At 38.3% G+C, this 27,531-nt stretch overlaps 2 protein-coding genes across 3 annotated transcripts in view; one reads left to right on the forward strand and one right to left on the reverse strand.

Annotated features, from left to right (window-relative positions):
- Nucleotides 1–411: 411 nt before the first annotated feature.
- rabggtb (Rab geranylgeranyltransferase subunit beta) lies at nt 412–4,981 on the forward strand. The gene is made up of 9 exons (XM_084119189.1): nt 412–508; nt 745–852; nt 935–1,132; nt 2,567–2,672; nt 2,765–2,817; nt 2,920–3,030; nt 3,120–3,245; nt 3,830–3,979; nt 4,139–4,981. The coding sequence occupies exons 1-9, from the start codon at nt 506–508 to the stop codon at nt 4,277–4,279; spliced, it is 996 nt and encodes a 331-aa protein (XP_083975315.1). The 5' UTR covers nt 412–505; the 3' UTR covers nt 4,280–4,981.
- A 7,192-nt stretch (nt 4,982–12,173) lies between these two features.
- efna2a (ephrin-A2a) overlaps nt 12,174–27,531 on the reverse strand; it is a 62,599-nt gene continuing 47,241 nt past the window's right edge. Inside the window, exons 2-4 of one of the 2 annotated variants that reach the window (XM_084120165.1) lie at nt 22,381–22,673; nt 17,191–17,256; nt 12,174–14,821 (exon numbers count right to left, since the gene is read on the reverse strand). In XM_084120165.1, coding sequence (XP_083976291.1) covers nt 14,703–14,821; nt 17,191–17,256; nt 22,381–22,673 — 478 coding nt within the window. In that variant the 3' untranslated portion in view covers nt 12,174–14,702. Of the gene's footprint in view, nt 14,822–17,188; nt 17,257–22,380; nt 22,674–27,531 lie in introns of both variants that reach the window. The other variant, XM_084120166.1, reaches the window with a different exon arrangement.

Here is a 27,531-nt window from a genome sequence, read left to right on the forward strand (position 1 = left end):
TGTGTGACCTAATGATTGGCCCCATTGTGAAAAATGTAATAAAAAGTGTGATACTCAAGAAGTAATGTTGGGTAAACGAGTAAAAAAATTCATTCTAATCACTTCCTATTTTTTTCTGAATGTTTATTATTCAATTTGTTTGTTTTTTTTTAAATCACGATTTTAAATTGTATTTAAACATGTCTACAATTTTGCTAACAGCGTTGCAACCCCCCAGCGTTGCAAAAATGAATAAACTATAAAAACGGCTTATATAAAACTTGTTCCGTATGACAATCTATAATGTTAAGATTATGACAATAATCTGGGGAAAAAATGGTAAAGGCAACCTATATTGCTTTCTCCGCTTTGTGACATAATGAGTGAATATCAGAATCGCATAACGTCCCCAGTAAATGCGTTTTGTCCTTCATGAGCACCCGTAGAAATGACGAGTAATGTGATGATGTAAAATGTGTGTGACTGCTGAAGTACGCCTGTAGTCCTCTCTTACTTCTCCGCCAGTATGGTAATGTAAAACACTACTTTGCTTGTATAGTTATTTAATTGTGTATCAAATAATGTTTCCCCATAAAGAAAGGGCATGCGATTGTGAAGAAAACAGCGTACATTAAAAGAGGAGAATGATTGCAGCATGTCATGTCATCCGCCCAGTCAATTCAGCACAATTTACAGCCTGAGCTAAAAGGAATGTACCAGACTGCAGTATTATCAGAAATTGATAACAATTATTTTTTCTTTCAGGGAACCCAGGTTAAAGACGTGATCATTAAACCTGATGCTCCAAACACGCTCTTCCTAGACAAGCATGCAGACTATATTGCAGCCTATGGCTCCAAGAAGGATGATTATGTAAGTTTATGGCTTATAAAAATGCAATAAGTAAATACAATTAGAGGCTAATTACCATGAATTTGGCACCGGCTCCTTGCAGGAGTATACACTGTCAGAGTACTTGAGAATGAGTGGCATCTACTGGGGTCTGACAGTAATGGACCTGATGGGTCAGCTCTCTCGAATGAACCGTGAGGAGATCATAGACTTCATCAAGTCCTGCCAGCACGACTGTGGAGGCATCAGCGCCAGCATCGGCCACGACCCTCATCTCCTTTACACCCTCAGTGCTGTACAGGTCAGTAGGAATCGGCATCAAACTGAAGTTGCCATATATATATATATATATATATATATATATATATGTTACATATATCCAAGGAAAACTGCTTTCTGAACAAGAAAAAAATGTAGGGTGGGAATTGATTGGATTGTTGGATGGTTGTGGTTTGCTATTGGTTGATCTCATGTGAGCAAGGCCGCATTAATGCACAGGCTTACCTGGGCTGAAGCCCAGGGACCTCCCAAGTTCAGGGGCCTCTCATGTTCAGGTTCATGATGAGCTGAAAAGGTCATATTGTTTTGTAACTTGTCAGGTTTTCTGTCAATCACTCTAATCGCACGTTACATGTCTGCTGATTGAGTGACCCACGTGACCCCATAAGCCCCGTTCACACAGCCAGCGATTTTGTCGCTGTATGTCGCTAGTCTCTATACTGTGAAGTCGCTTGTGGGCGTTGGTAGTGCTGTCGCTCTAATGTGGTAGACTGCTCGTCTGGCCACATCTATACAAAACACCATCACAAATGATACAACTATGTTATTTTATTTTGACTAGGAATTAGGCTCAAAAGAAACGGTATGCTGTTGAGAGAGTGTTTTTATATTACCACACAGCAGTGTTCAGTGGATTAAATAATTTACTAGATTAACGATCGATCAATCTACAAATTAAACTCATACTGTCATAAATTACTAAAACGTCATCCGAATTTGACAAATAATCTTTTTTCTTGTCCCTAATAGTCAACATAATGCAGGGGAAACTGTAAAATGAACTGCAGCAGTGCTAAACTTGCATCATAAAACTACAACACTCGAACTATAAATGTATGTATTAAACTCACTGAGACTGTCGACAGTTTCTTTTCCATGCATCATTTTATTATATCCATGTTTGTGGTTAGTTACAGTCAAATCATATAAAACAGTGAAATCGCCCTCGAACTCTTCTGTCTTGCCTGCACTGCACTCGAGACGGTGACGGGAGCTGAGCTCCACTGAAAGGCTTCTTTCCTATTGGTTGTCGCTCGCGAAAACTGTGATGTAGATTACCTAGATATTACACTTTTTTAAAATGAGACTCTATAAATCGAGGGGATGGGGGGCCTACAAAACCTCTCAGCCCCGGGGCCTAACATTAGGTTAAGGCGGCTCTGCATGTGAGAGACAGGTTGTCCTGCCCTCATGCCAGTAAACACGTCGTCAGAGAAGAGAAGAGATTTCGCTGCAAGATGGAGGAGGAGTTATTTTGATTAAAGATTATGAGGGGTCATACTTTTTCCAAAAATAATGAAGTTCACGGATTCATTCTAATAAATGCTGCAATATTCCTTACAAGGTGACCACACTGATTCATAAATGGCTGTACAAAAATTACTACACAGAAGTGGAAATTCAAGATTCAAGAAATTCAAAAACTTTTTTTTTTTTTTTTTTTTTTTTTTTATAGATCCTGTCCTTGTACGATTGCATTAATGTCATTGATGTGGACAAAGTGGTGGACTATGTTAGAGGACTGCAGCAGGAGGACGGCTCATTCGCTGGGGACAAATGGGGTACATTTAGATATATTTTTTCTTTCTTTAGTTAAATAAACAACATTTAAATGGTACATGACTACATGAAGGCCTGTTTTTTTCCTTAACAGGTGAAATAGATACACGGTTTTCCTTTTGTGCGGTTGCGACATTGGCACTACTGGTACTCCTTTTGCATTCAATATTTTATTCAATTGCCTTTTATGGTGTTTCCTGCAACCTTTGAAGGTTTTAAATGCATATAACAAGACAAATTTCTCTGTAGGGCAAGTTGGATGCTATCAACATGGACAAGGCCGTTGAGTTTGTGCTGTCCTGTATGAACTTTGATGGTGGGTTTGGTTGTAGGCCTGGTTCAGAGTCTCATGCTGGTCAGGTGAGATATTTGAGGTTTTTTATGCCCTTTTAGTGTATTTGTAAGCGATGCTCTGTCTCTCAGTCATGTTTTTCTCATCCTGTCTTCAGATTTACTGCTGCACAGGTTTCTTGTCCGTCACTGGGCAGCTTCATCAAGTAAATGCAGATTTGTTGGGCTGGTGGCTCTGTGAAAGACAGCTGCCATCAGGAGGTCTGAATGGGAGACCAGAGAAGGTAAGATGTCTTGCAGATCATAGGTATTAATGAAAAATAACTTTAATTAAAATAATATAAAAGTGTAAAAAGAATAAAAACTAATGGTATTACAGATAAAATGACATTTGTTCTCATAATTTCTATCAATGCTGGAAAGTATGATTTAATCTGACTTTTAACTATCAGTGCATTCTGCTCAGGAAGAGAGCATCTGATCAAGTCATTGTTGCGGGGTCATAAATAGTATATTATTGTATAATTGTCTCTTTTAAGTGTTTTGTATTATATTGTATTTTGTATAGTCTGTTTCTGTTCTTTTTTGGAAATAAAAGTCTGGAAATAAAGTACAATTGAGTACAATTTGTGGTGTTACTTAACCTTATAGCCTATTGAAACTAAATACAAATAATTAAAATATATTTTTAATTATTTCAAAAATCAGATTAAATTAGATTTATTTGTTCACCTTAAAACTAAATGACCAAATAAATAAACAAAATAGAAAATAATGAAATTTTCACAACTATGTCCTAGATACTATTTTAGATCTGAAAGAGAAAATACAACTGTGGAAGATTTCTTTTTCTTTTTTCTAATTTCAGCTGCCTGATGTCTGCTATTCCTGGTGGGTTCTTGCGTCTTTAAAGATCATTGGCAGAATTCACTGGATTGACAAAGCGAAACTGCGCAATTTTATTCTTGCTTGCCAGGATGAAGAGACCGGCGGCTTCGCTGACAGGCCTGGAGACATGGTAAGCTCTATGGAGTTTGTCACACAAAAATGTTGCATATGCATAAATATTTTGCTTGTTATTTCTGTAGGACTTACCATTCTTTAAACAGATCTTATCAGTCTCCGCAGTTCATTGTTATGATTATAATAAATATTTTTAATTCGCCTTTCTGTCCAGGTGGATCCTTTCCACACTCTGTTTGGTGTGGCTGGTCTGTCTTTGCTGGGGGATGAGCAGATCAAACCAGTGAACCCTGTGTTTTGCATGCCCGAGGATGTGCTTCAAAGAATTGGCCTCCAACCAGACTTGCTGAGCTAAATTTACATTTTCAGCATGGCCGTTTTACACTTCTCCTTCACCTGCACAGCCAGCCCAGTTTTAAAACGAGCAAACCGTGGAAAGCTCTAATGATCGGCACACCGCTTAGAGGGACCAAGGATTTTAGAAAAACATTGTGTGCTTTTGTTCAGAGATTTGTTCTGGTCATCATGTAGGCACAATATTACAGAACTTGCATCCGTTAGTAGGCTTTCTTTCTTTAAAGATGCTGGTCGAAGAGGTACATCTGGTATTATTACAGCTTTCACTGTGTATAGAAACGTAACTTTATTTATATGACTAATTCAGCAGGTCACTTTTTGGTATCACAAGCATTTAGTCAATGAGGGGAGAGATCACTCACTCATCTCTGATGGCTTTTTCAAAGTGAGTATGCAGAACTAACATTTACATGTGTTACATCATACTTTTCTTGCATGAGATAAATTTTATGTCCAAATTCTCTTACTGTAGTTTGTTCACACCAATCATCAAGGTTGTGTTAGTCGTCACATCCCTAAAGCATTCATGAGAACTATTGTGCGACCGTTTTAAAAGTCATGTTCGGTTTGCAACTGATTTGGGAGAGAGTTTTGCTGTTGTGGTATGAATGATGAATTATTCTTTTGTTCTGGCATTGATGCTAGTGTGTGAACATGCCTGTGGTGTGGGATGGAATAAATGTGATGTTAATATAAAAAATTCAAGTGATTTTGCTTCATTGGTGTAATTTGGATAATTCATTGTCAGGTGTTAATCTGTTGATGTTCATCACCCCTAGAGCTTCTGACACTGATTGTGAAGAGATTTCGGTGGCCTGCTGTTACATGATGTTCCTCAGTAGTGCTTGTACATTTCTTTGCACACTGTAGGTTAGAAATTTGTATCAACCTTTCAGTTGAATTGATTGCCAGTTTTAGTCAATCATGCTTTCAATCAATGTCACTAATTTTCTTATGATGTTGTGTTTTCTAATATTCAGTTCAAAATAGGCTTTTCATACAGTGCTTTTCAATTTGTATTCAGAAAAAAAAAAAAAAAAATCTGTAAAACTTTCAAGTAAATGAGCACATAGTTGGGAAAAGTGAAGAGGCAATCAATTCAGAGTGTGTGAAATCATCAGGAGAGCAGCAATCTACAGATCCCTGACTGATATGCAGAAACAAACACAAGGGTTGTTAGGCTACGCTGAAACCCCACCGGCTCTCATTACAACCTGTTCAGAGCGCGAGCGATGTGCCCTCCTGGCACTCGTGTTGTTGTTACACAACACCATACCTCTGTTAGTTTTATTAAGACATTTGGATCAGTTTTAACAGTTAAAAAACCATAACACCAAAAGCATCGAAACCGTTTTAAATGTAATCATTTTATTTCAGGCAAAAACATGTAATTTTGTAAATAAGTCATTTTTGTTACAAACTAACAAAAACTGGGTGTTGATTCTATTAACACGCTACAAGTCAAATATTTTTAAGCATTTGCTCATAAGGCATTAGATTAAAGGTTTGGAATAGTGATTCTCAATAAGGCTAACTTTTTTAATTTTAGTTATCAGTTTCTCTCAGTTGCTTTGGTACATTTCTCAGATCACAATTGAAATCCTTGTGACTGCTTGTTCAGCCTGCACATCATAAAAGCAATTTCTCATTTGCTTAGATACATTCATGCAGTTGATTATGTACAATTTCCTTTTCCTTTAATCCCTCCCTTGTCTAGCTTATGCTACTCTAAGCAATGATGGACACTTTGTATTTTTTGAACACTTCTTACACTTCTTTGCCTCTTCATGATGAATTGCTTGCTGTATTCCTTGTTTGTATGTCACTTTGGATAAAGGCGTCTGCTAACTGACTAAATGCAATTGTGTTGCTGTATGTAAAAAAATTGTATGTAATGCAAATAAGGATGATAAGAGAAATGTACCAAAATGACAAAAAAGTTCATCTTAATTTACATCCTACAAAACACTCAAAATAAATATTACATTAAACTGAACTATATTTAGTAATATTACATTAAAATAAAAAATGTTGAGTTTATTTGTATTACAATAAAGAACCTGAGGTACAAATGAGCTTAGATAGGATCTCCTTCAAATAATCTCTTGGAAAGAGTCAGAAAGGTTTAGAACCACTGGTTTATGTGACAGGGATACAAAGATGTGCTTAAAATGCATTAGCCTGTTTGGTTTCTCTAATGAAATAAGTTTGCTCTGGAGGTAATTCATAGCTAATGTTTACTCGCCTGTAAATGTTTGGCTTGCTTTATGAGATTTACTTGATTATGATAAATTAATAAGACATGGGAAAATCAGTACATAACTTTGCCTACATAATCTTCAAACACGGTCTTTTGTTTGAACCATTTTATTCATCCACTAGAGAGAGAGAAAAAATCCAGCTCTGCATTTGTGTTATAATAAGAAAAACAAGCCACATGGAAAGACATCCCATTTGCATCAGCCTCTCTCTGACAGACACCTTTTTCAAGTAGATAAAACAAGTACATCTTTTTCATGTCTGTGCTTCTTTTTCAAGCCTGGAAACATTGCAGAATGATATTGATGGCTCTATTGATGACCTGAATGTAGGGCATTATGTCTATCCGTGCATGAAGTGTGAATCAGATAGAAAGGAATTGAATCCCTCAGAGGATGATGAGTGAGTTTCATATAATAGTGTGGAAAGATTTACCAATCAATTGCTCATAAATTCAAGACCCCATAGCCTATAAAACAAGAAACTGATTACTCTACTTTAGGATGATGGTTATCATCGTTATCTGACGTGTTATGTGAGTCTTTATGTGCTAGTTCTAAGGATCCTCTGTTATATTAAAATAATAAATTATAATGTTGGTTTATTTAAAGGAACACTCCACTGTTTTCTGAAATAGGGCTTATTCACCGTCTTTCCTACATTTAGATAGGTGGGCAAACGCATTTTTGTCTCAGTGCATGCATTGTTTTAGTTTGGCAGTGCCGCCGATAGCTTAGCTTAATGAATGGAATCCTTTGTTGCCAGCTAGCATGTCATGAGTAAAAGTGATAAAAAATTTAAAAAACGAATTACTTCTTGTGGCCTGCGTATTCACAACGAGTACAAATAGCAATGCAGATTAAGACTAGGCGATTTCCTAGGCAGATATTGACATGGGACTATATTGGGGGGAAGCACAGGCGAAGCACTGCTACTTGGGATATCACGCAACACCTGAAATCCCCCAACTTCCGTCAACATATCAGCGTGAATAGTAGCCGGCTATTTTTCCTACAGTAGACATAGTGAATGGCGATGAACATGGCGGATTTTGTTAGAGACGAAGAGGGTGACTTCTTAGACAGTCGAGCCAGAACCATACCATGAACTATGAACCAGAGTTTTCAGAAGAGGAGCTGCGTGCTTTGGAAATAGAACGACAGGAGGAGGAGGTTGCGATGGCTCAACAGCCTGAGGACGTGAGGATGAGAGTCAACACGAACTGGTGGTGAGTGTGATATCTCTGCGCCCAAGTAGCAGTGCTTCGCCTGTGCTTCCCCCCAATATAGCCCGAAGTCAATATCTGCCTAGGAAATCGCCTAGTCTTAATCTGCATTGCGTACTCATTGTGTATACGCAGGCCACAAGACATAATTAGTTGTTTTTTTTGTTTTTTTTCACTTTTACTCATGACATGCTAGCTGGCAACAAAGGATTCCATTCATTATGCTAAGCTAAGCTATCGGCGGCGCTGCCAAACTAAAACAATGCATGCACTGAGACAAAAATGCGTTTGCCCACCTATGTAAATGTAGGAAAGACGGTGAATAAGCCCTATTTCAAAAAACGGTTGAGTTCCTTTAAAGTCAAACAGAAGAACTAAATTACAGAATGTCACACGTCACACCTGAACTCTGAAAGCTCTGACACAAAGTTAGACACCTTTTCCTCCAAACCCCTCTGCTTGTTGTTGCTCACCATATCAGCATTTTGAGAAGGATTGTATTCTTTGATGAGCAGATCAAGGCTGTGCTTAATGGCTGCTTTAGATATGTAACTTCTGCCATTGTCCATGCCATCTTTATTTTGTAAGTATCTTGACAATGACTTGCTGTCTTGGACTTGCTGCTGTATACCCATATAACGGCAATGGTGTTCAAGCAAAGGGTTCCTCATTCTTGGAGAAGGACTCTTATGAAGAGTGACTTTTTGTTGTCTTTGATGCACTGGTTTTGCTCTTCTGTCAAGGGTGAAATGTCTAGGAGTCGAGGAACTGTTCTTCAGATCTGTCTCTGCGATATATGAAGGGCTCTTGGGCAAACTCCTCTGAGGACATCCATCACTTTTATCCTCATCTTTTTCACTGAACTCAAAATGAGACAATGAGGCTTTTAAGTAATCCTTATTGTTTTTTACATCCTTATGTGGTGAAATGTAAGTATTAGTGTTGGATTTTTTATATGTTTGTAGAGTCATTGTATGATGTTTGACTTCTGACAGATCCTTTTCACAATCAACAGAGGTTTCATCACCCAAACCGTCATGCTTCTGGCTAAACATGCGTTTGGACTTCACTGAGTCACCGCTTTCAACATTGAAGTCAATACTACCACATGTGTTTTCTTTCTTGGATTCTTTGCAAGTTGAAAAGGCAATACTCACTGATCTCAGATGAGCAGCGTAGGCTTCATGACAATATCCGCTTATCAGGTTTATGTCCATCAAAGTCTTTTGAAGCTCTTGTATTTCTTTGTTGATCAAAAACATCGATCTCCTGTGATCTCTGCACAGAATTTCTCGCTCATCCATAAACCTTTTCATTTCATAATAGTTTTTGAAGTGTGCACTCTGTAGATGTTCAACTCTCGATGTGTTCGCTTTTCTCGCTTTCAAAGAGCTCATGCCTCTGACAGATTCAACATGTAATGACTGTTCAGGAGCCTTGAGACGTGTGTGTTTGTGTTGTACCTCAGGGAACTGTTGGATGTGCCGCAGAGATACAGGAATAAGAGATTGGTTAAAAGGAAATAGTCCATCCAAAAATTACAATTCTGTTATTTACTGACCCTTATGAGTAAATGATGATATATATTCTTCCGATATTGTGAAGGATGTTGATAACAAAAAAAATTTGGTCCCCATCGGCTTCCATTACATTGACAAAAGTTGTAATGTAAGTCAATAGGAACTGAAACTCTTTGGTTATCAACATTCTTCAAAATATCTCCTTTTGTGTTCACCAGAAGAAAGAAATGCACAGGTTTGGAAATACATGATGAGGGAGAGTAAATACGGAGAAAACACTCAACAGACCAAGAGTAGCTACTAAAAGGTCTCATTCACAAGGGGGCAGCAAACGGCTATTTTTCATGAGGAAATCAGCATGTAACACGCATGCTGTGTTTCTTATATTGAGTCTAACATTTCATTAAAATTATCTAAAATGATTATTACAAATGACAGCTTAAGGCACATCATGCTGTGACACAGAACGAATATGCAAGACATAAATCTTTTGCTCACTATTTATAGGCTACTAGCCATTTTAATCATCAGTAAAAATAATTCTGAATGCCTCTAACATCAGCCTCAAACTGGCGGTTTGGTTTGCATTTGCAGCACCATCTCCAAGTCTGCAAATCCTGCACTGATGCTTTTCTAGCGCATGTATTTTTTATCATAGTCTACATTGCATAAAATATTCAGATAGGACATTCACTTTTCTGAGCCCAGCCAGGCTACTGATCCCTCACCTAATAGTTGGATGAGCATCCAGGCCAAAGCCTAGAGCCGGTATCAGCAGACACCCGCCTGAATGTCAAGTCATGTATGACCATGACTCATTCCATCCGTCCCGCATCCGAAAACACAGCGTCAAAGCAATCACATCTTAAATGTCTGTGTAAAAATAAGCTGAATAGCTTCTGCTAAAGTATTAAACATGTTTAATCACATTTTTCACGGTTTAGGTAAGAGATTTCCTGAGGCTGGTCTTTCAGGACACTGGACAAAATAATCCAAAATTATACAGCAGGGTTAAAAGCTTCCCTTTAAAGGGTTAGTTCACCCAAAAATAAAAATTCTGTCATCATTTACTCACCCTCAAGTTGTTTAAAACCTGTATGAATTTCTTTCTTCTGCTGAACACAAACACAAAAGAAGATCTTTTAAAGAATATGGGTAACTAAACTGTGGATGGTAGCCATTGACTTCGGAAAAAAAATTACTATGGAAGTCAATGGGGCTTATCAACTGTTTGGTTACTGACATTCTTCAAAATATCTTCTTTTCTGTTCAGAAGAAAGAAATTCATACAGGTTTGGAAAAACTTGAGGATGAGTAAATGATGACAGCATTTTCATTTTTGGGTAAACTATCCCTTTAAGGAAAGGTTAATGTCAAAGTATATGACAATAATAATAGTAATATTCATAATAATAAAACATAAAAATAAAATTATATTGTATTTAATATAGATGAAGCAACACAATCTGTGTGGGGCAAAAAATGCCAAAAGGAGTTTTTCAAGTTAAAAGGTATATGTAAATGGAGCTACATGTGCACTCACTATAGTGATATAGTGTAAATATAGTGGAATATTGGAAATAGCAATATTTTTGAACTAATGTACTACGTTTCTGTTTTGTTTACTTTCATAACCTCAAGTATTATTTAAAATCTGATACATTATTTTGCTTTTAGTACATTATGGCATACATTACTGTACAGAAGTTGGGGTTGGTAAATATTTTTGAAAGAAGTCTCTTATGCTCACAAAGGCTGCATTCATTTGATTTATCTATTGTCAGTATTATTATTATTATATTTTTTAATTACATTTTATGAGTTATAATATAAGTACAAATTCTATAAAATGTAGTTTATACTTGTATAAATTGAATAAACACAATTCAATAAATGATAATCAATACAGTAAAATAATACAGTAAAAGAAAAATACAGTGAAACAGTAATATTGTGACTTATCATAACATTTAAAATAACTGTTTACTAGTTCATCATTACTCCAGTCTTCAGGGTCACATGATCCTTCAGAAATCATTCTAACATGATGATTTGCTGCTCAAGAAACATTTCTTATTATTATCAATCACGAGCAAGCACCACGCCACAACCATGAATGTTGGAGAATTATTTATTGAAGAAAGTTAGGGATGAATAAGGAGAGGATGAAGGGGAAAGGGATGGTAGTCAGGTTGATCTGGACATCTGGTGTTGGTGGCCTGGAGACTCAGAGTGGGGGCATCATCTCAGTTAAATGTAGGCCGAGACCCCCTGAAACAACCTGGAAGGGGAGAGAATATGGTATGATGGTTGAATCATGGATGAGAGTGGGAGGGGAAGGGAGGGTTCGAGAGAAAGAGACAAACAGTACTGTAACCTCAGTTAACTAGTTAACTCCCTATGTTAAAAACAGTTGCTTACTATTTTTGTGGAAACTGTGATTTTTTTTTTCATAAAAAAAGAACAGCATTTATTTGAAACAGAAATATTTTTAACATTATAAATGTCTGTCACTTTTGATGGATTAAATGCATCCTTGTTGAAGAAAATTATTAGTTTCTTATAATTTGCTGATTTAATCACCTTGAACAAAAGTGAAAATCAAATCATACACAGGGCGCCTAAAGCTGTTTTTTTTTATCTCAAAATATATGTCTTAATATCAAGTATTCTCTTAAGCACATCATTTTCTATAATGTTCAGTTACATAAAGTTACTTAAAGGCACACTGTGAAGGAATTGTGTTTTTGTCAAACAGCGACCCCTAGAGTCGCTATGGAATACTTGCACTGTCGTAAATACAATGATTTACGAATGAACAGCATATAAAAAAAACATAGGCCTACTACAAGCAAGCGCAACAACATACAACATAGAATGCAAACAAGTTTACAAATAAGAGATTTATTTACTGGCCACTTCATGCGTTTTCTCAGATCGGATAGCTATCTGATTTATCAAAACAATTCCATTTACACCTGGTCACATAAATGTGTTTTTGCGAAACGGATTTAAATCCGATCTTCAATTCTCGCGCTATATGCAGATTTAATGGAGTGCACGTCACCGAAAGCAACAGATATGAACAGCATTTTATTGATCATCAGCTAAAATTTCAAAATCAAAGACCGCAATAAGAGAGAGCAGTCACAGCCCTGGTAAGATCATTTCATTTCTTTACTTTTAATGATGATGATTGTGTGTTAAGCGTCTGCGACTTACTTTCACTTTGATTTGCGATAGTTTGCACGTTCTCTTGATGACTATGCTCAGTTGCTCATCTGCGGTGATGCGTGTTCCAGTAGCGTCGTCATATCTGTCTATAACATATAGCCTATAACACGCTCTCACACGTTTTTATTTTTAGCATTTTTGAGAGGAGTACAATTTACATGTGGTTTCAACAACCAGATGCATTTACACTTGTCCAGTTTCGTCTGGAATGCGGCACAGACCTCCTCCTGAAGTGGTTTGAGCGATCGGATTCAAATCCGTCTTGAATGCGTTTCGGAGGGCATTTACACCTGGTCTTTTCACAATCGGATAGCTATCCCATCTGAGAAAACGCATGAAGTGGCCAGGTGTAAACAGCCCCATGACAAAAACATACGCACGAAAGCCGAAAACAAACGCTGGTTGGCCTCTCACGTCCAAATTTGAGGAAGTGGTGGGGGAAGTGACGTATGCCGTAAAGCAGTCGAATTTTGTAGTTCTTTTTGTGCTTGGGTTACTACCCGAACCCCGAAGTTACATAGTGCCAGTAAAAGCGATACAGACCCCGTCAGGCTATGGCAGACGTGTCATTCAACCTATTGTAAGTCGATGTACCATCACAAGGGTCTTGGAAATATATTATGAAGGTTGAAAAGTTTCACAGTGTGCCTTTAACAATCAGTCTTTAGATACTGTACAAAATGGATCAAACTTTACAGATCAGGAAAATTTAAGTAAGTTTTTAGATATGTGCTGTGTTGTGTTTTGTTGTCGTTTGATTTTGGGAGGAGAAAAAAATCAAAAAGGCCTTTTAGCACCTTTAGCATTAATGTCTGCAGAGATCATCTAAAATATTTCATATAATATCTATTCTATACAAAGCAGAGTCAAAATGTTACTTGTCAACTCTAGACAATGCATCTTTTCTCACATCTCGTAGACAAAAATGCTTTATTTTTTTGTTTTTCATTTCTGCATGTTTCTTCAGTTTGACAGAACATGTTGGCTGTACAAAACGTCACATGAAAAAGAGGACACAATCAAATCAGATGGAAAGAAATGCTTTCTGTCTCTTTAAATACTGAATACAGTTTGACAAGATCACAATAACAACAGTAAGAGTGAGAGTGGGCCCATCTGAATACGTCCGACTGCTGACTCACACACTGTATCGCCACTAAAACCATTCCTCATACCACATGAATAATTAATGTTGCTTTTAAATGCTACAAAAATAACATGAAATAGAATACAAAAAATCCATTTCCTTTTCGCCCATGCCCGCAGTGCGTGCGTCGGTGAATTAAAAGTGGCTAGTCCCTGACCCTCACAGATCGTTTTTTGAAACACACACTGCGTTTCATTGCTTGTTTGTCCCACAGAGCTGGAAAGAAAAAACAATGCAGAGTTTTATTAAGCGGCATTTGGGTTTGCACCAAAGCGATTATTCTCATCTCGGAGATTCAGTGTCCTTGTCCCGCCAGTAGACATATAGTTTGGAGGCGAAGGCCAGCAGTGAGCACTGACATTTGGCTGCGTCTCATCCAAACTCCACCAGCTGAGCCGTACACTGAACGAGTGGCTAGAAGGTCTACTTTTGTTTCCTTTTTGCTAATAAAAATATATCGTTACTATTGTAAGAAGATCAGTTTGTTTCACAGTGTTTCACATGCACGTGAATGTCTAACACTAAGTCCCTAACTGCTGGCTACCACAAAACACATTTCTTCTCTCCCTTCAAACGGAAAATAAAACTAAAACTCTGAAGAGAGTCCTTTGGTGTCATTTGTTATTGGGGGGAAAAAATCCCTTAATTTCTGGGTAAACAGGGGCTGAGTATGGAGTAAAAATGATGTGGGGGGGCATTATAGCTAACCAAATAAGTGAAATCTGAAATCTTTTGTAAACTGCTATGCCCTGAAATGTGACAAAATGGCACATGAATACAAGCCTCGATTACATGACAGCATATATAAAAGGTCACATTCCACGACAGGTGTCTAAGTCTCACAACTGCTTTACATGAGCCGCTAAGCAGGGCGAACGTCTCTGTCCTCGGATCAGCTGCGAGGAGCTCGTTCAGTAAAAAAAGAGGATGACTGCGCATTAGCCTGTGGGCCGGAGGGGGGCTGGATGAGAGGGCTTCCCTGAGGGAGTATGGATGGAGGGAGAGCGGTAGGCAGTCTGGGCAGCGGTGGAGCTTCTTAAACGCGGGCCAGCAGAAAGGCCAGAAGCAGGAGCACAGCTAGGCACGGGCTGTCCGCCTTGCAGCGCTGGCTCTGATCAGTCAGGAAGGGCTCTGGAGACTCATAGCCAGAACCATCTGAAACACACAAACACAGAGAGACAGCACACGGAGAGGAAGCGCTAGGAAATGCATACCTTTACTCAAAGCAGCAGGGGCCCACAGCAGTGACCTAATTAGAGTTTAATTACTGAGGCAGAGGATCTGGTTCACATTTCACACACGGTTTTCATAGATTACACCAACCTGACATATCTGTGCCAAAGAATTTAGAATAAATGCTGTATATCCAAATGGAGCTTGAACGGTGTTGTTCTGAACCATGGGCGTCCAATCTTGCTCCTAGAGGGCCACTGTCTGGCAGAGTTTAGCTCCAACCCCAATTAAACACACCTGAACCAGCTAATCAAGGTCTATAGGCATACTAGAAACTTCCAGGCAGGTGTCTTGAGGCAAGTTGGAGCTAAACTCTGCAAGACAGTGGCCCTCATGGACCGAGTTTGGACTCCCCTGATCTAAACAATTAGCAATGACAAAGCACCAGGAATACTGTTTAAAAGTTTGGGGTCGATATGATTTTTTCTCCAAATGTTTCTAAAAGAAGTCTCATGGAGACAGTAATAAAAATAAATAAAAAAACTTGTGAAATATTATTACCATTTAAAGCTACAGTCCATAGTTTTTCCTCTTTGTCGCCATCTCTGTTCGGAATCTGCAATTGCAGTTATTCGCGGAATTATCAACTTTACGTGGGTTGTGTCTCGGCACGACACAGCGCGGATGAATCCAATGTTTTGAGGAGAATGTGCGGCTGTCAGTCACCGCGCCGGTGTGGATACTGTCATTCGCAATCACAGATTCTACTTTTTGGAAGTATGACCAACATAAGAATTTTCACCAGAAAATGTCATCTGAACAAGTAAGTAACATCCACTTTTTTAAGGGGGAAAAAAAACATTGCAGTAAATCACGCTGATTAATTCTAACGATCGCTTATCATATCACGTCAAACCGTGCAAATTATACTTTGTTCTCAAATTGTTAATGTTAACAACATCAGCATTGCGTGACATTTAATGCCTTTCCGATATTTATTCTTGTTTTCGCATGGGCCCTTCTTTTTTATTTTCAACGGGTGAATCTCTAGATGTCACTGGTGATTGTTGTTTGAACATTTCTGGATCCGCCATCAAATTGATAAGTTTAATTATATCAAGTGCTGTGAGAAAAGGCTATAAATCTCCACCTCCAACATCCTCACATGCAATATAGCCTACTAGCCGAGACTCCTTCTTTATGTGTACAGATGTGACGTAATGACGCAAAGACATGCTCAAATTTCCCGCGGAAATCCACCAGTACCACTGGAATTAAAAACATTATTACAAGCTTACCGTTTTGAATCAAGCTAAGGCAAGCAGATAGTTTTGAACACTGGCTGGTTATGTATTTGCTCAAAAATTTATTTTGGATCATTTTTAACCCAAAAAAGTTACAGACTGCAGCTTTAAATAACTGTTTTCTATTTCCCAGCGTAAAAAAAAAAAAGAAGTCACTGCCAGCATTTTTTATCATTTTCACAAAAATTTCATGGCATTCAGAATATTTTGCTGTATGAATATCTGAACAGGCTATATATCAAAAGAAAGAACAGAACCTCTGCTTAAAAAAACCCAAACTGTTTTATTCTAGCTTAATGCATTCTTTTTTTTATCAACGCTTGAATGTGGGCAAGTTTCATAAAAAAAGCAACATTTTGAGCAAAAATCATTTTTTGTCAAAAACTACTGGATCAGATTCAGAACGAAGATCAAAACATAGATATTCTAATATGCTTATTTTGTGCTCAAGAATCATGTCTTATTATAAATTTTGAAAACAGTTGTGCTGCCTAATATTTTTGTGGAAACTGTGATAATATTTTTTCAGGATTCTGCATTTGCCAACAATAAATGGGATAGTATGATTTTCTTTCTTCTGGGTAACACAAAATAAAATATTTTGAATAATGTTGAATTGAATAACCAGACATTGGCTTTGGTGACCAAAAACTTGCATCGTATGGGGAAAAAAACAACAACACTGAGACATGTCTCAAAATATCTTATTCCACAGAAAAAAGAAAGTTATACATCATACATAAATGATGACTGAATTTTTATTTTGGGGAGTTTCCATTGGTGAGTAATGAAGGTAAAATCCTAAAGGAAAAAACCACAATAGTCCTAATCATTCCCATTAGACCTCAGCAGCTGCAGACTGCATTTGAACACATTCTCACAGCTTGAAAATAAATATGACATCTCATTAACAAAATGTTCCTGGAAAATGTGTCAAACACTGCTTATTATTGCATTCCTGTTATGCCTAACAGAAGGCTGGCCTGTAGACATGAGGGGATATTATTTTCTACGCCGGCGGGGCGAAACAGTTAGAGCGTGACTTACTTGTAGGCTTCACGTACACCTTCAACTTTAAACACGGCTTGCCAGCGTGGTTAGGATGAGGAGAGGCTGTTGAAAAGGAAGTAGAAGAGAAATAATGAGCTAAATGTGCTTGTGACAAACAGAATCATTCAGCAAGACATTGAATCAATCTGGTTTAAGATCCTCTTGCTGTTGTGAGGTGACACTTGTGAATGTTTGACCCCTTGACAACCAAATCAAGAACAAAGTCTGAGATTTTCTTCATTTCAGGGAAACTGCTGTGACCTTCACCAGCTTGGTGTCTTCATATACAATGGCCTGCGACACGCAATGTTCCCATAGCAAATTACCCCACATAGCACTCAGTGACCTGAGAGCAAAGAGTCACTATTGAGTCAGCCAGCAGTCTACCATCAGATCGGCTCCACCAGAACATCAGCAACACCGTTCATCTCTGCTCCCCAGACACAAGCTTTCTGACAGATTACTTCATTCATCTCTGCACTCCAGACACAACACATCTCCTGCTTATTTCCTTATAGGGTCTTGTGTGAAAGAAGGGGGGAGTGAAATCATTTATTTGAACTTGGCCGCAGTCTAATGTCCACAAAGAAAACCCAGCACATGAAGAAAACAGCATAATGTACCGCTCAAGCTGGTGAGTACGAGTCACAGTCGGAGTGGTCTAGATTCCCATCTGAATACAGGCAAGAAATGACGAAAGTTTATATATATATGGGGTCAGAAAGACCTTTTTTAAGTTAGGATGCCTTCAATTGACCAAAAGTGACAGTAATTTAATAGTAACGTATTAAAATAGAACCCAAACTTCTCTCTCTCTCTCTCTCTCTCTCTCTCTCTCTCTCTCTCTCTCTCTCTCAGGGTTTGGGTTGATGAAAGTAGCAAGGACTCAAATGCAGAGTGATGGGTTTTTATTAAGCATTAAATAAAACAAAAACAAACAAAAACTACCCTGTGGGGGAAACAAGACTGTAGTGATGTTCCATTTAACACTGAAGCTTCAAAGCGTGTATCGAGTACACAGCGCAATTTCTCATGAAGCTCCGTGCCGGAGCACGTATTGTTTTCAGATCAACGAAAAACGAAGCCTCACTTTCTTTCCAGTCACGTGAATGCTTCACTTTGCGTGTCGGAATGTTTGAACCCAGACCACTACTACTACAGGTTTTTGGAAGTCCATTTACTAGCATTTTTATTTATTTATAAATAAGCCTACAGCCTATGTTAGACAATTGACAGGAGAGCACATGGCACAAGGAAACATACATGACAAGCCATGTGCTCACACCAAACATGACTAAAACACAAGCACATGGCACAAGGAAACATACATGACAAGCCATGTGCTCACACCAAACATGACTAAAACACAAGCACATGGCCAGTAAAACAAATCACAAGCCATGTGGTAACACAAAACGAGACATGAGCATGCAGCCAATGAGAACACTCATAAGCCAAAATAAACTCAGCATTTTTTTTTTTTTTACAAATTAAATGTGATTGAGAAACATGATGTTTCCAAAAAGAAATTATTGGCTTTTTTATTTAGTATATAGTTTTATCACCATATTAAAGCCAAAAATGTATTAAAATTATTCAAATATTATCCTGAAAATGTTTACAAATTATGTTGCCGATGCATCTTTTCTTTCTAACCACTATTAGAGTATTGCTAGATATCTTTTGAATTTGCACTCAAATTTTCAGTGGACCCCTGAAAAAAATCCAACCCTGGTCTTGAGTTCGTCATCTTCAACCTGAACAACCCTCCCCCCCAGGTCATTGTGTATTCTTGTGGCATGCCCAGCACACCGGATCCTAGGTTCATTGGAGAGCACCCAACCTCAACCGCCGGCAGCTGTGTAGAAGACGCCTGTCAAGATGTCATCACAGCCGATCAATACGGGCGGAGAGATGGAAGTCCGGGGGTTAAGTCTGACCAGGTCTGATGGACGTGTTCTTTTACTAGCAGACAATCGAGATCAGCCCCCACTTCCCCGTGATAACCTCTCAGATCCATCTCTCATCGCTGACCCCACCGACCCTGCCTCAAAGCATCAATCCCCCAAGGGACCATGACGCCCATAGAGCTGCCGGTAACCAAACAATCCTCTCAGGGAGCGGCTGGGGTGCTGAATGGGGCCGTCTTGGTGGGGGAGCAGGGGTGTCCGAAGGCCTTTTCCAGCCCTGACCCTTCAGCCTGAAACAAAAGCCTTCACAATGCAGGACCTGGCTCGGGAGCTGCGAGGCAGATGCATTAAAAATCAGTTTGGGGGCAGAAACACAGAGTTGAAGGGTATCTTTGAACTTTTTTGCCTGCTTATTATGGCGTCTCTCTCTGGTGCACGGAGACAACACTGCGGCGTTTATGATAAGCAGCGCTACGCCCTGCTGATTTAGGGGGGCTTGGGCGGAGGGGATGTTGACTCAGAACGACGCCCCCTCCGCGCCTGCTACGCTCCCTTTCAGTCTGAGCTGTCAATCAGGGAATAATCAGCAGTCAAATGAAAAGCATGTAGGATCTTTGGCAATCTCCATGGGAGAAAGGAAGGCCCGTCCGGCCGCTGTGCGAATGGCTGCTGATGGACAGTGCGGTTCTGCGACACAAAGCCGACGAGAGCTCAAAGTCACCAGACTCTCTGTACTGTACACAGGTGGCTCCCGGCCCAGCCACATCTGCCCACGACACAGCCTCCCATGTCAGGAATTGTAATTACCATATAAATTATTGATTTGCTTGCCGCTCCCTGTTTTCTCCCGGCATCTTACTGATAAAAGTCTTTCGTGTTATCATTATTAAAACAGCTAGGCGGTTGAAGTACAAAAAAAAAGATGTTTTTTGTTTAATGTCTACTTTTAATTTGGTTTAGCCACACTAAATTGTCTTCACTAGAGGAGAGTAAAACAAATGCTTGAAGGACAAGTTTTCCATTTGAACACACCAGTTTAAAGCTTTGTGAGGATAATGGGAATGAGCTGTTGGATGTTTGTTCATTTAGGAAAAGCTAAAGCTTTTGAGATTAAAGCATCTCTGTTTCAGCATTTCTATATCTCTCACAAACTATCCACGTCTTTCTAAATGCCCTGTAACTTTAGAACGTTCTGCCCGAGGATGGAAGAAAAAAAAACCCAAAACAAATAGTGTGAAATACAAGCTCAAACTGTGCGTAAAACACTGATTTTTCTCAGGTCCACCAGCTGAGGTTTCAGAGTTAGGCAGCGTCTCTTTTGCTTCCCTGCAGCTCATTGTGTTCTCAGAGATTCCAGTGAATGCTGAACGTGATGGGAGTCTGAAAAGTCACAGAAAGTCTCTGTGATTGGCTGATTGACACTGTCAATGCGATAATGCCTGCCTGTCATGTTCACAGCCAGTCCACAAATCCACACGAATAGGTCAAATTGGTGGAAACAAACTAATTACAAAGAAAACGACTCATGTTCAAATTACGTATAGTAACTACTCAGATATAATTAAATTAAAGATGTACCTCTGCTTTTGAGACCATAAATAAACCTATTTACCAAGCATTCGTTGACTAGTGTTCCAAAAAATTTATATAAATAACAGCTAGTTGTAGCCAATACTATTACTATTACTACACAAAATATGCTTATGTAATATATATATGCCTATATTCATTTTTAATTCATAAACTTTTTGAGACTTGGATTTAATAAGTAATATTTCCCCTGGTTTCACAGACAAAGCTTAAACCTAGTCTCAGACTAAAATGCATGTTGAGCTGTTTTAACTGGAAGCAACTTATACTGACATATCTTAAAATATGTCGGTGCCATTGTTTTGTCCCTAGATGCACAACAGTAATGTTTTTTTTCTAAGGCATGTTTATAAAAGCTACTTAAATTTCCTAATTAAACTAAGGCCTAATCCTGGCTTAATCTAAGCCCTGTCTTGAAACCAGACCTTTATGTTTTATGATATCAATAAAAATTATAATAGCATTATATAAAATATACAATGATGTTCCTTTTACCTCAAAACTGTGTAAACATCACATGTAAATGGAGCTTGTTTGTCCTAAATAAATAAGCCGCAGTGCAGTGGTTCTTAACCAGGGCCTCCCAGAAAACTCTGGAATCTCAAGATGACTAAATTATTTAAAATAAGCCAAAACAAGCACAAACAAGATATTTCTTATTTGAATTTAACCTCCACAACAACTGGTTCACACTGTCTTGGAAAACGTAAGCGAGGCAGTGTTGTAATAAGTGAATAAGTGAAATAGGTTATTTGACCAAGCACATAACAAAATGATTAAAAATGAAGAGTTAAAACTGAAAATGTAAAAATAAAAGCCAATTAAAAAATAAAATAAAACATTTATAGTAAAATAATGATTAATGCTAAAATACACTCATGTGGTAGCCTAATTTTAAAAGTGCCAGTCAGTCACATTTATTTATAAAGCACATTTAAAAACAACAAGTGCTGTATAAAGTTAAGAAAATAATATTAAAACTAGAAAACAAAACAATCACATGCAATGTACAAAGTAAACCACTGCACCTACTTATGACTATATGCAGTAATAAATAGATGAGTTTTCAGAAGGGATTTAAAATCATCATATGTTGATTTAATGTAAAGTGGCAGATTATTCCAGAGCTGTGGAGAAGCCACTGAAAAGGCACGATCTTTTTTCAGTTTAAGACGTTTCTTGGGAACAATGAACCATAAACTACTGGTTGATCGGAGGTGTCTGGAATGTATGATGAAATGAAAGAAGATCAAAAATATAAGGAGGAGCCAAACCCTGGAGGCCTTTATAAACAAACAATAATGCTTTAAACTGGATACAATATTTGACTGGAAGCCAGTGAAGAGAGACCAGTACTAGTGAAATATCATTTTGAAAGTGTGATTTCTAGACAAATCTAGGTAAATTAACAAAATCTTAAATTGGGTAGAAATTGAGAGTAAAAAATCCTAATCCTTATCCAGTGAATCACAATGGTTTCACTGGTTTAAGAAGATTCAGTTTTGAAATCTTCTGGAATCCTAAAATTAAATTTACAGAAACTAGAAGTGTTAAGCCTTCGAATACTGTTGGGGACGTTTACAATGGAGAGTAAAAAAGGTTGAGAACCACTGCAACATTGAGTCGACTTTGACTTCTCATTTTAGAAGTTTACCACAAGCCACTTCTGAAACGTGCACACACTTACATATGTAATAGTACTCATGCCCAGGCCGAAACTCAAAACCAAGTGAGAAGGGGGTGAAGAGCTGAAACTTCTCAGAGAAGCGCAGGGGTCCGTCGGGACTCTGGGGCCGGTTACACTCCCACCGTTTGAAGCCCCTCATGCGGTGCTCACAGGTGAGGTAACCATCATGGTTCACCATGAAAAGGATGTAGCGCTCCATGCGACTGTGAGGCTGAGGGCTCTCGTAGTACGGACAGTACACATCCAGGTAGTCGTTGATGCTCACGGCCACCGTGTATTCGCCCTGCCAGAACCTGCAACGGAGAGTCAAAGCATTAGATTAGGATGACTGACATAACTCCTGTTACAGGGAAAACTGAAATATTCTTTAGTTCAGTTTTTTATTTGGCCTCCATTCAAACCATACAGCAGCAAAGAACGATGTTTAACACACAAAGGCTAAATCTGTTGGGCAGAAAATCACAGGGAACACAACAGAATAAGCTGGAATGAATAACCACAATGCATATTTTCTATCTAGGTCACCATTATGCAGAGAGAGAATGGCAAACCAGAACACACAGAAAACCAAACTCTCGATGTAATACTGTAATGAGAAGGGGGATGTTTAAAAAAAAAATCTTTGACTAGGGCCTAAAATAGACCTCTTGAAAAAACAACTTAGTTTTGCCTTTGTTCATATTTTTGGGTTAGTGCAGTAGCAACATTTATCAATGAAAATGTTGATTATATTCACAAAAAACACAAATTTAGTCAGCGAGTTGAGCTTGTCATATAAATCATCAACTTCATACTAAATTCCACCCTTAATCCAAGCTTTGAACCACACTGGCACCATAAAATAATTTTTCATGCTTCGCATTTGATTTTCTCTCTATATAGTGCACGTTTCATGAAAATGCAGCTCTCAGAGTGTAGGAAGAAGGGAGAGGGAGAGAACGGGTGGAGAGGCAAAAGATAGCATGAGTGAATCAGTTTGAAAGTCAGTGTGACCTATAGAGGCTGCGAATGTGTGTGACAGTACTGTGTTGTCAGAGTCCTGTGAGTATATTCCTTTGACTGAAAAATAAATTGCTGTTGACAAAATAAAAAATAAAACAATAGATGTATTGAGGTTTTTATGCTTAAAACAAGTAACAAATGTACCAAATGATACAAGATAAGACACTTTTTAAAGACATATTTTTTTTTTAAAACAAGTCTCACTGCCTTAAAGCAATTTTGTTTGGCATGGATGTCAGGGTCATCTTTTATCGAAAAAAAATAAGATGTTTTTTGCATGATACAATTATTCAAATTATTGTACCATCAAGAATTATTGCATTATTATTATTATAATGCAAAAAATGTCACTAATGCAATGGATTTTTTAATATTGTAGTGTTTACAATACACAACATGGCTGTATTTACTGTACTGATTTTAATTAATACAAATAAAAGCATTGTTTTTGTGTTTGTATTACAGTAGTGAAATTTAAAAGAACAACAAAGCTTGCAAACTCAGATGTGAAACATCTACACACACACACACACACACACATACACATACATACACACGTGCTAAATATATAGACCTTATGCGCCAGAGAAACAAGTGTGCAGCCATCTTTAGAATATTGTCTTTGAATTTCCGTTTTAGCGGTAGCTCTATGTATTTCTATGGCATCGCTGTGGAAGAGTAATTAGCTGGTGAAGTGGATTACTTATTGTAGAGTTAATGAAAGTTATCACGAGCATTGTAATGTTTAAAGCAGATGTCTAACATATATCAGTAGACCGGGAAGATTTTAAAACGGGCAGTTCATTCATAAATTCTTAAGATCGCTGTGGAAATACAAACCGGAAGACAAAAGACAACAAGCGCAGCGCTGAAAAGGGGCGGGGCTACATATATGTATGCATTAAACTGATCAAACGTGACATCAAAGACATTTATAATGTTACAAGAGATTTCTATTTCAAGTAAATGCCCTACATTTGAACTTTCTAGTTTCTAGAAATCCTGGAATTTTTTTTTATCATGGTTTCCATATTAAGTAGCACAACTGTTTTTAACAATGATAATAATCAGAAATGTTTCTTGAGCACCAAATCAGCATATTAGAATGATTTCTGAAGAATCATGTGACAGACACTAAAGACTTATACTGAAAATTCAGCTTTGCCATCACAGGAAGAAACTACACTTACAATAAAAAAGGTCATTTCTAATTGTAATAATATTTCTGTTTTTGATCAAATAAATGCAGCCTTGGTGAGCATAGGAGAAAACATAAAAAATCTTACTGACCCCAAACTTTTGAATATATATATACAGTGTGTGTGCATTTCTTTTTTCTTTTAGGGTGAAATATGACCAAAACATGTTTTCGTGAGATGCATCCATTTTGTTTCATGAATGTTTAGAAATTTGTACTGGAAAACAAAACAAGACAATGATTTTTCAAACTGCACTGAGTAACCGAAATTTAACCAAGAGCACAATATTTTCTAAAAGTGTCCCTGTGCCACATGTGAACTACTCTACGAACCTTCCTTTTTTATAGTACATGTCGTATCTAAGTGAAAACAGCAGAAAGCACTCACACCTCTGTAAGCGAGGAAGGACCATCAGGCACTGGTCCATTTGCCTTCAGTGTTCAGTATATGAGGTCCTGTGCTCTCATCTACACAAGCTGCCCTCTGCAGCACCTGCCTGTCTGTCCTTTAACAAGACAAACTCTTGGCACGGTGATTTCCTCACAGTGCAGCCCACATCATGCTTTTCTAAAGGCAGCTTGTTTTGCCCTCGATTAATGACTCTTTCAGATGTTTGCAGTCACATTTACACACACACAAATACCCGCGCACCATAAAACGTGCCGTAAATTACTTCCATGCGGCGGAACATCTCTGGATATGTTACTGTAATTCAGCTCTCACAGTCTAAATCGGGTCCACCTGTTGTAGATTAGCCACACTCCCAAACTGTTACCTCAATTCCATCTTTCTTCAGCCACGTTTACATTAAGCGGACAAATGTATTTTAGGTCCTTTCAAACAAGTCCAAGTGACTTGTTTGTCTAATCACTTGTTTATACTATCAAAAGGAATAAATCTCCAGAAAGTTTGGAACTCCTGACCTTCAACATAAACGCTGCGGAGATATTTCTTTCTAATCAAGCATGAACAGATTACAGAGGGGACATATATCAGTTTGAGCAGAACATCCCAGATGTTGAGGGATCACAACCTTGTGTGTGTGTGCGTGAAACTCATCCTTCACAATCTTTCCAGGAACACATTTCTCCTGTTGAGTCTGACCTTCTCAAACTCTCCCAAAGCACATCAGGAACTTGTTTATGGTTCATGGTGAAATATCGATTTGTGAATTTACAGTGGCTTCCATAACCTCATTAAAAATAACCGCGGATTGGTTCTAACGGCAAACGCGGGATTGCACAATAAATGGATTTTTTTTTTTTTCGACGGTGGTTCGGGAGGTGGGGTTGGGGGGTTGGGGGGGCGAGTGTTAACAGACATGATGAGGAGACAGCTGAATCATAAACAGACTGACGCTCGTGCTCAGAAATATCAAAAGATCTCTCTCTCATGTACATACATACACACACGCACACACATCTCCCTGCTTTCCCAAATAGGCGGAGCATCATGGAGAATTCTAAACAAACACTCTTCAGTTCCTCACAGCATGCCGCTCCTCATTCACCTGCTGTCGTCTTCCCTTTGTCTCTTACAACTTTGATATTCAGAAGATCTTCACATTCAAGTATCTGAAGCTGCTTTTAGACAGAGAGCTCGATGGATCTAAACTGTCACAATCGGAAAAAATATGCAACAATACCGGAGCTGAACATTCATATTCTGGTAAACAACATTTGAGAAAATTGTAAACGTTGCACACACAAGCTTTGTGAAGGACATAAATGCGCTGGTAGAAAAACCTCTAAATATGTTTATGCATAAATAAGTCAATCCCAAAGGAGAAAAACATCTTTGTGAACAAGAAAATAATTATTCTCAATTTTCTTTTATCAAAATAATGTGTTTTGAGAGATTTCAGTTTAATAGAATACTTCCCAACTTTCATCAATCATGTTGAATTTAAATTGCTACAAATACACAATGACATAAAGTCAGACAAACATTTAGAGTTATAGGTAAGGGTCAAATGTCATCATCCATGGTGGTTTGCACATGATTGGTTAAAAATGGATTTCCACCATAGTAATTTAATTCTAAGTAAATCACTTAGAACAATTCAAAGAGACAAAACAGAAATAATGCATTTCTACAAACATTTCATACACACGCACACACACAAACACACACGCACACACATTAAGCAAGTACATATATTCTATGGCAGAGTTCAGTAAATCTGCAAATTTTGCTATTAATAGTGAAGATGGCAGCATGTGAGCATTTCTTTAAGCCTCGAAGGAAGTCTTGTATACTTTTTTCCCCGAGTCTTTGTACCAAAGGATCACTTGAGGCACATGCACGCACACACTGCTGTAAATCCAAAGGTGGTAGAGCCGAAACTCTGGCATTACACACACTTGCGTTACACATTGTGAGGCATTGCTGCGGCTCGGTACGATGTGATTCTGGAGGCTTTCCAGTCCCACTTATTGTGTTCTTGCCACAAGCAGGCCTTTTGCCATCATGCCAGCCCTGCTAGACACTGGGGGCTTTTAATGATATGGAAAAGCAAAGGGCTGCCACAATGTTGTGAATGCAAAGCTCCAAGGCAAAGCTCTTCCATGCGAGATAAAAGAGAGGAGAAAAGCCACTTATCGCTGGGGCTATCTGCTGCCCGCATCTGATGCAGGGGCTTGGGAACCGGACCTTGTTATGTCAAGAGGAGCGAGGATGTACTGACGCTGCCAAAAGAGAAAGAGAAAGGGACAGCGAGAGAGAGAGAAAGAGAGAGAGTGCTGCCATTCTGAACAAGTTTCCCCAAATGACAGCCATGCTGGATGAGAGGGCCAAATCTAGCCTCCATGATGATGTCAACACGGCTGCTGTTTCCAGGGTACTTCATAAGGTTGATACATCATTTTAAATCAGCACAATCAAAATGATAACAAGCGATATCATAGAGAACGCCTCATGGCTGTGTGTCAAGGTCAATAAATGTCTTAAA

This window comes from Abramis brama (assembly GCF_963993115.1).
Source record: "Abramis brama genome assembly, chromosome: 7".
Lineage (NCBI taxonomy): Eukaryota > Metazoa > Chordata > Actinopteri > Cypriniformes > Leuciscidae > Abramis > Abramis brama.

Excerpts from the sequence above, each read along its gene's own strand:
- rabggtb (XM_084119189.1), top strand. Across the intron at positions 853-934 it reads GCTCCAAGAAGGATGATTAT|GAGTATACACTGTCAGAGTA; the intron begins GTAAGTTTATGG and ends GGCTCCTTGCAG. Across the intron at positions 3,031-3,119 it reads CAGAGTCTCATGCTGGTCAG|ATTTACTGCTGCACAGGTTT; the intron begins GTGAGATATTTG and ends TCCTGTCTTCAG.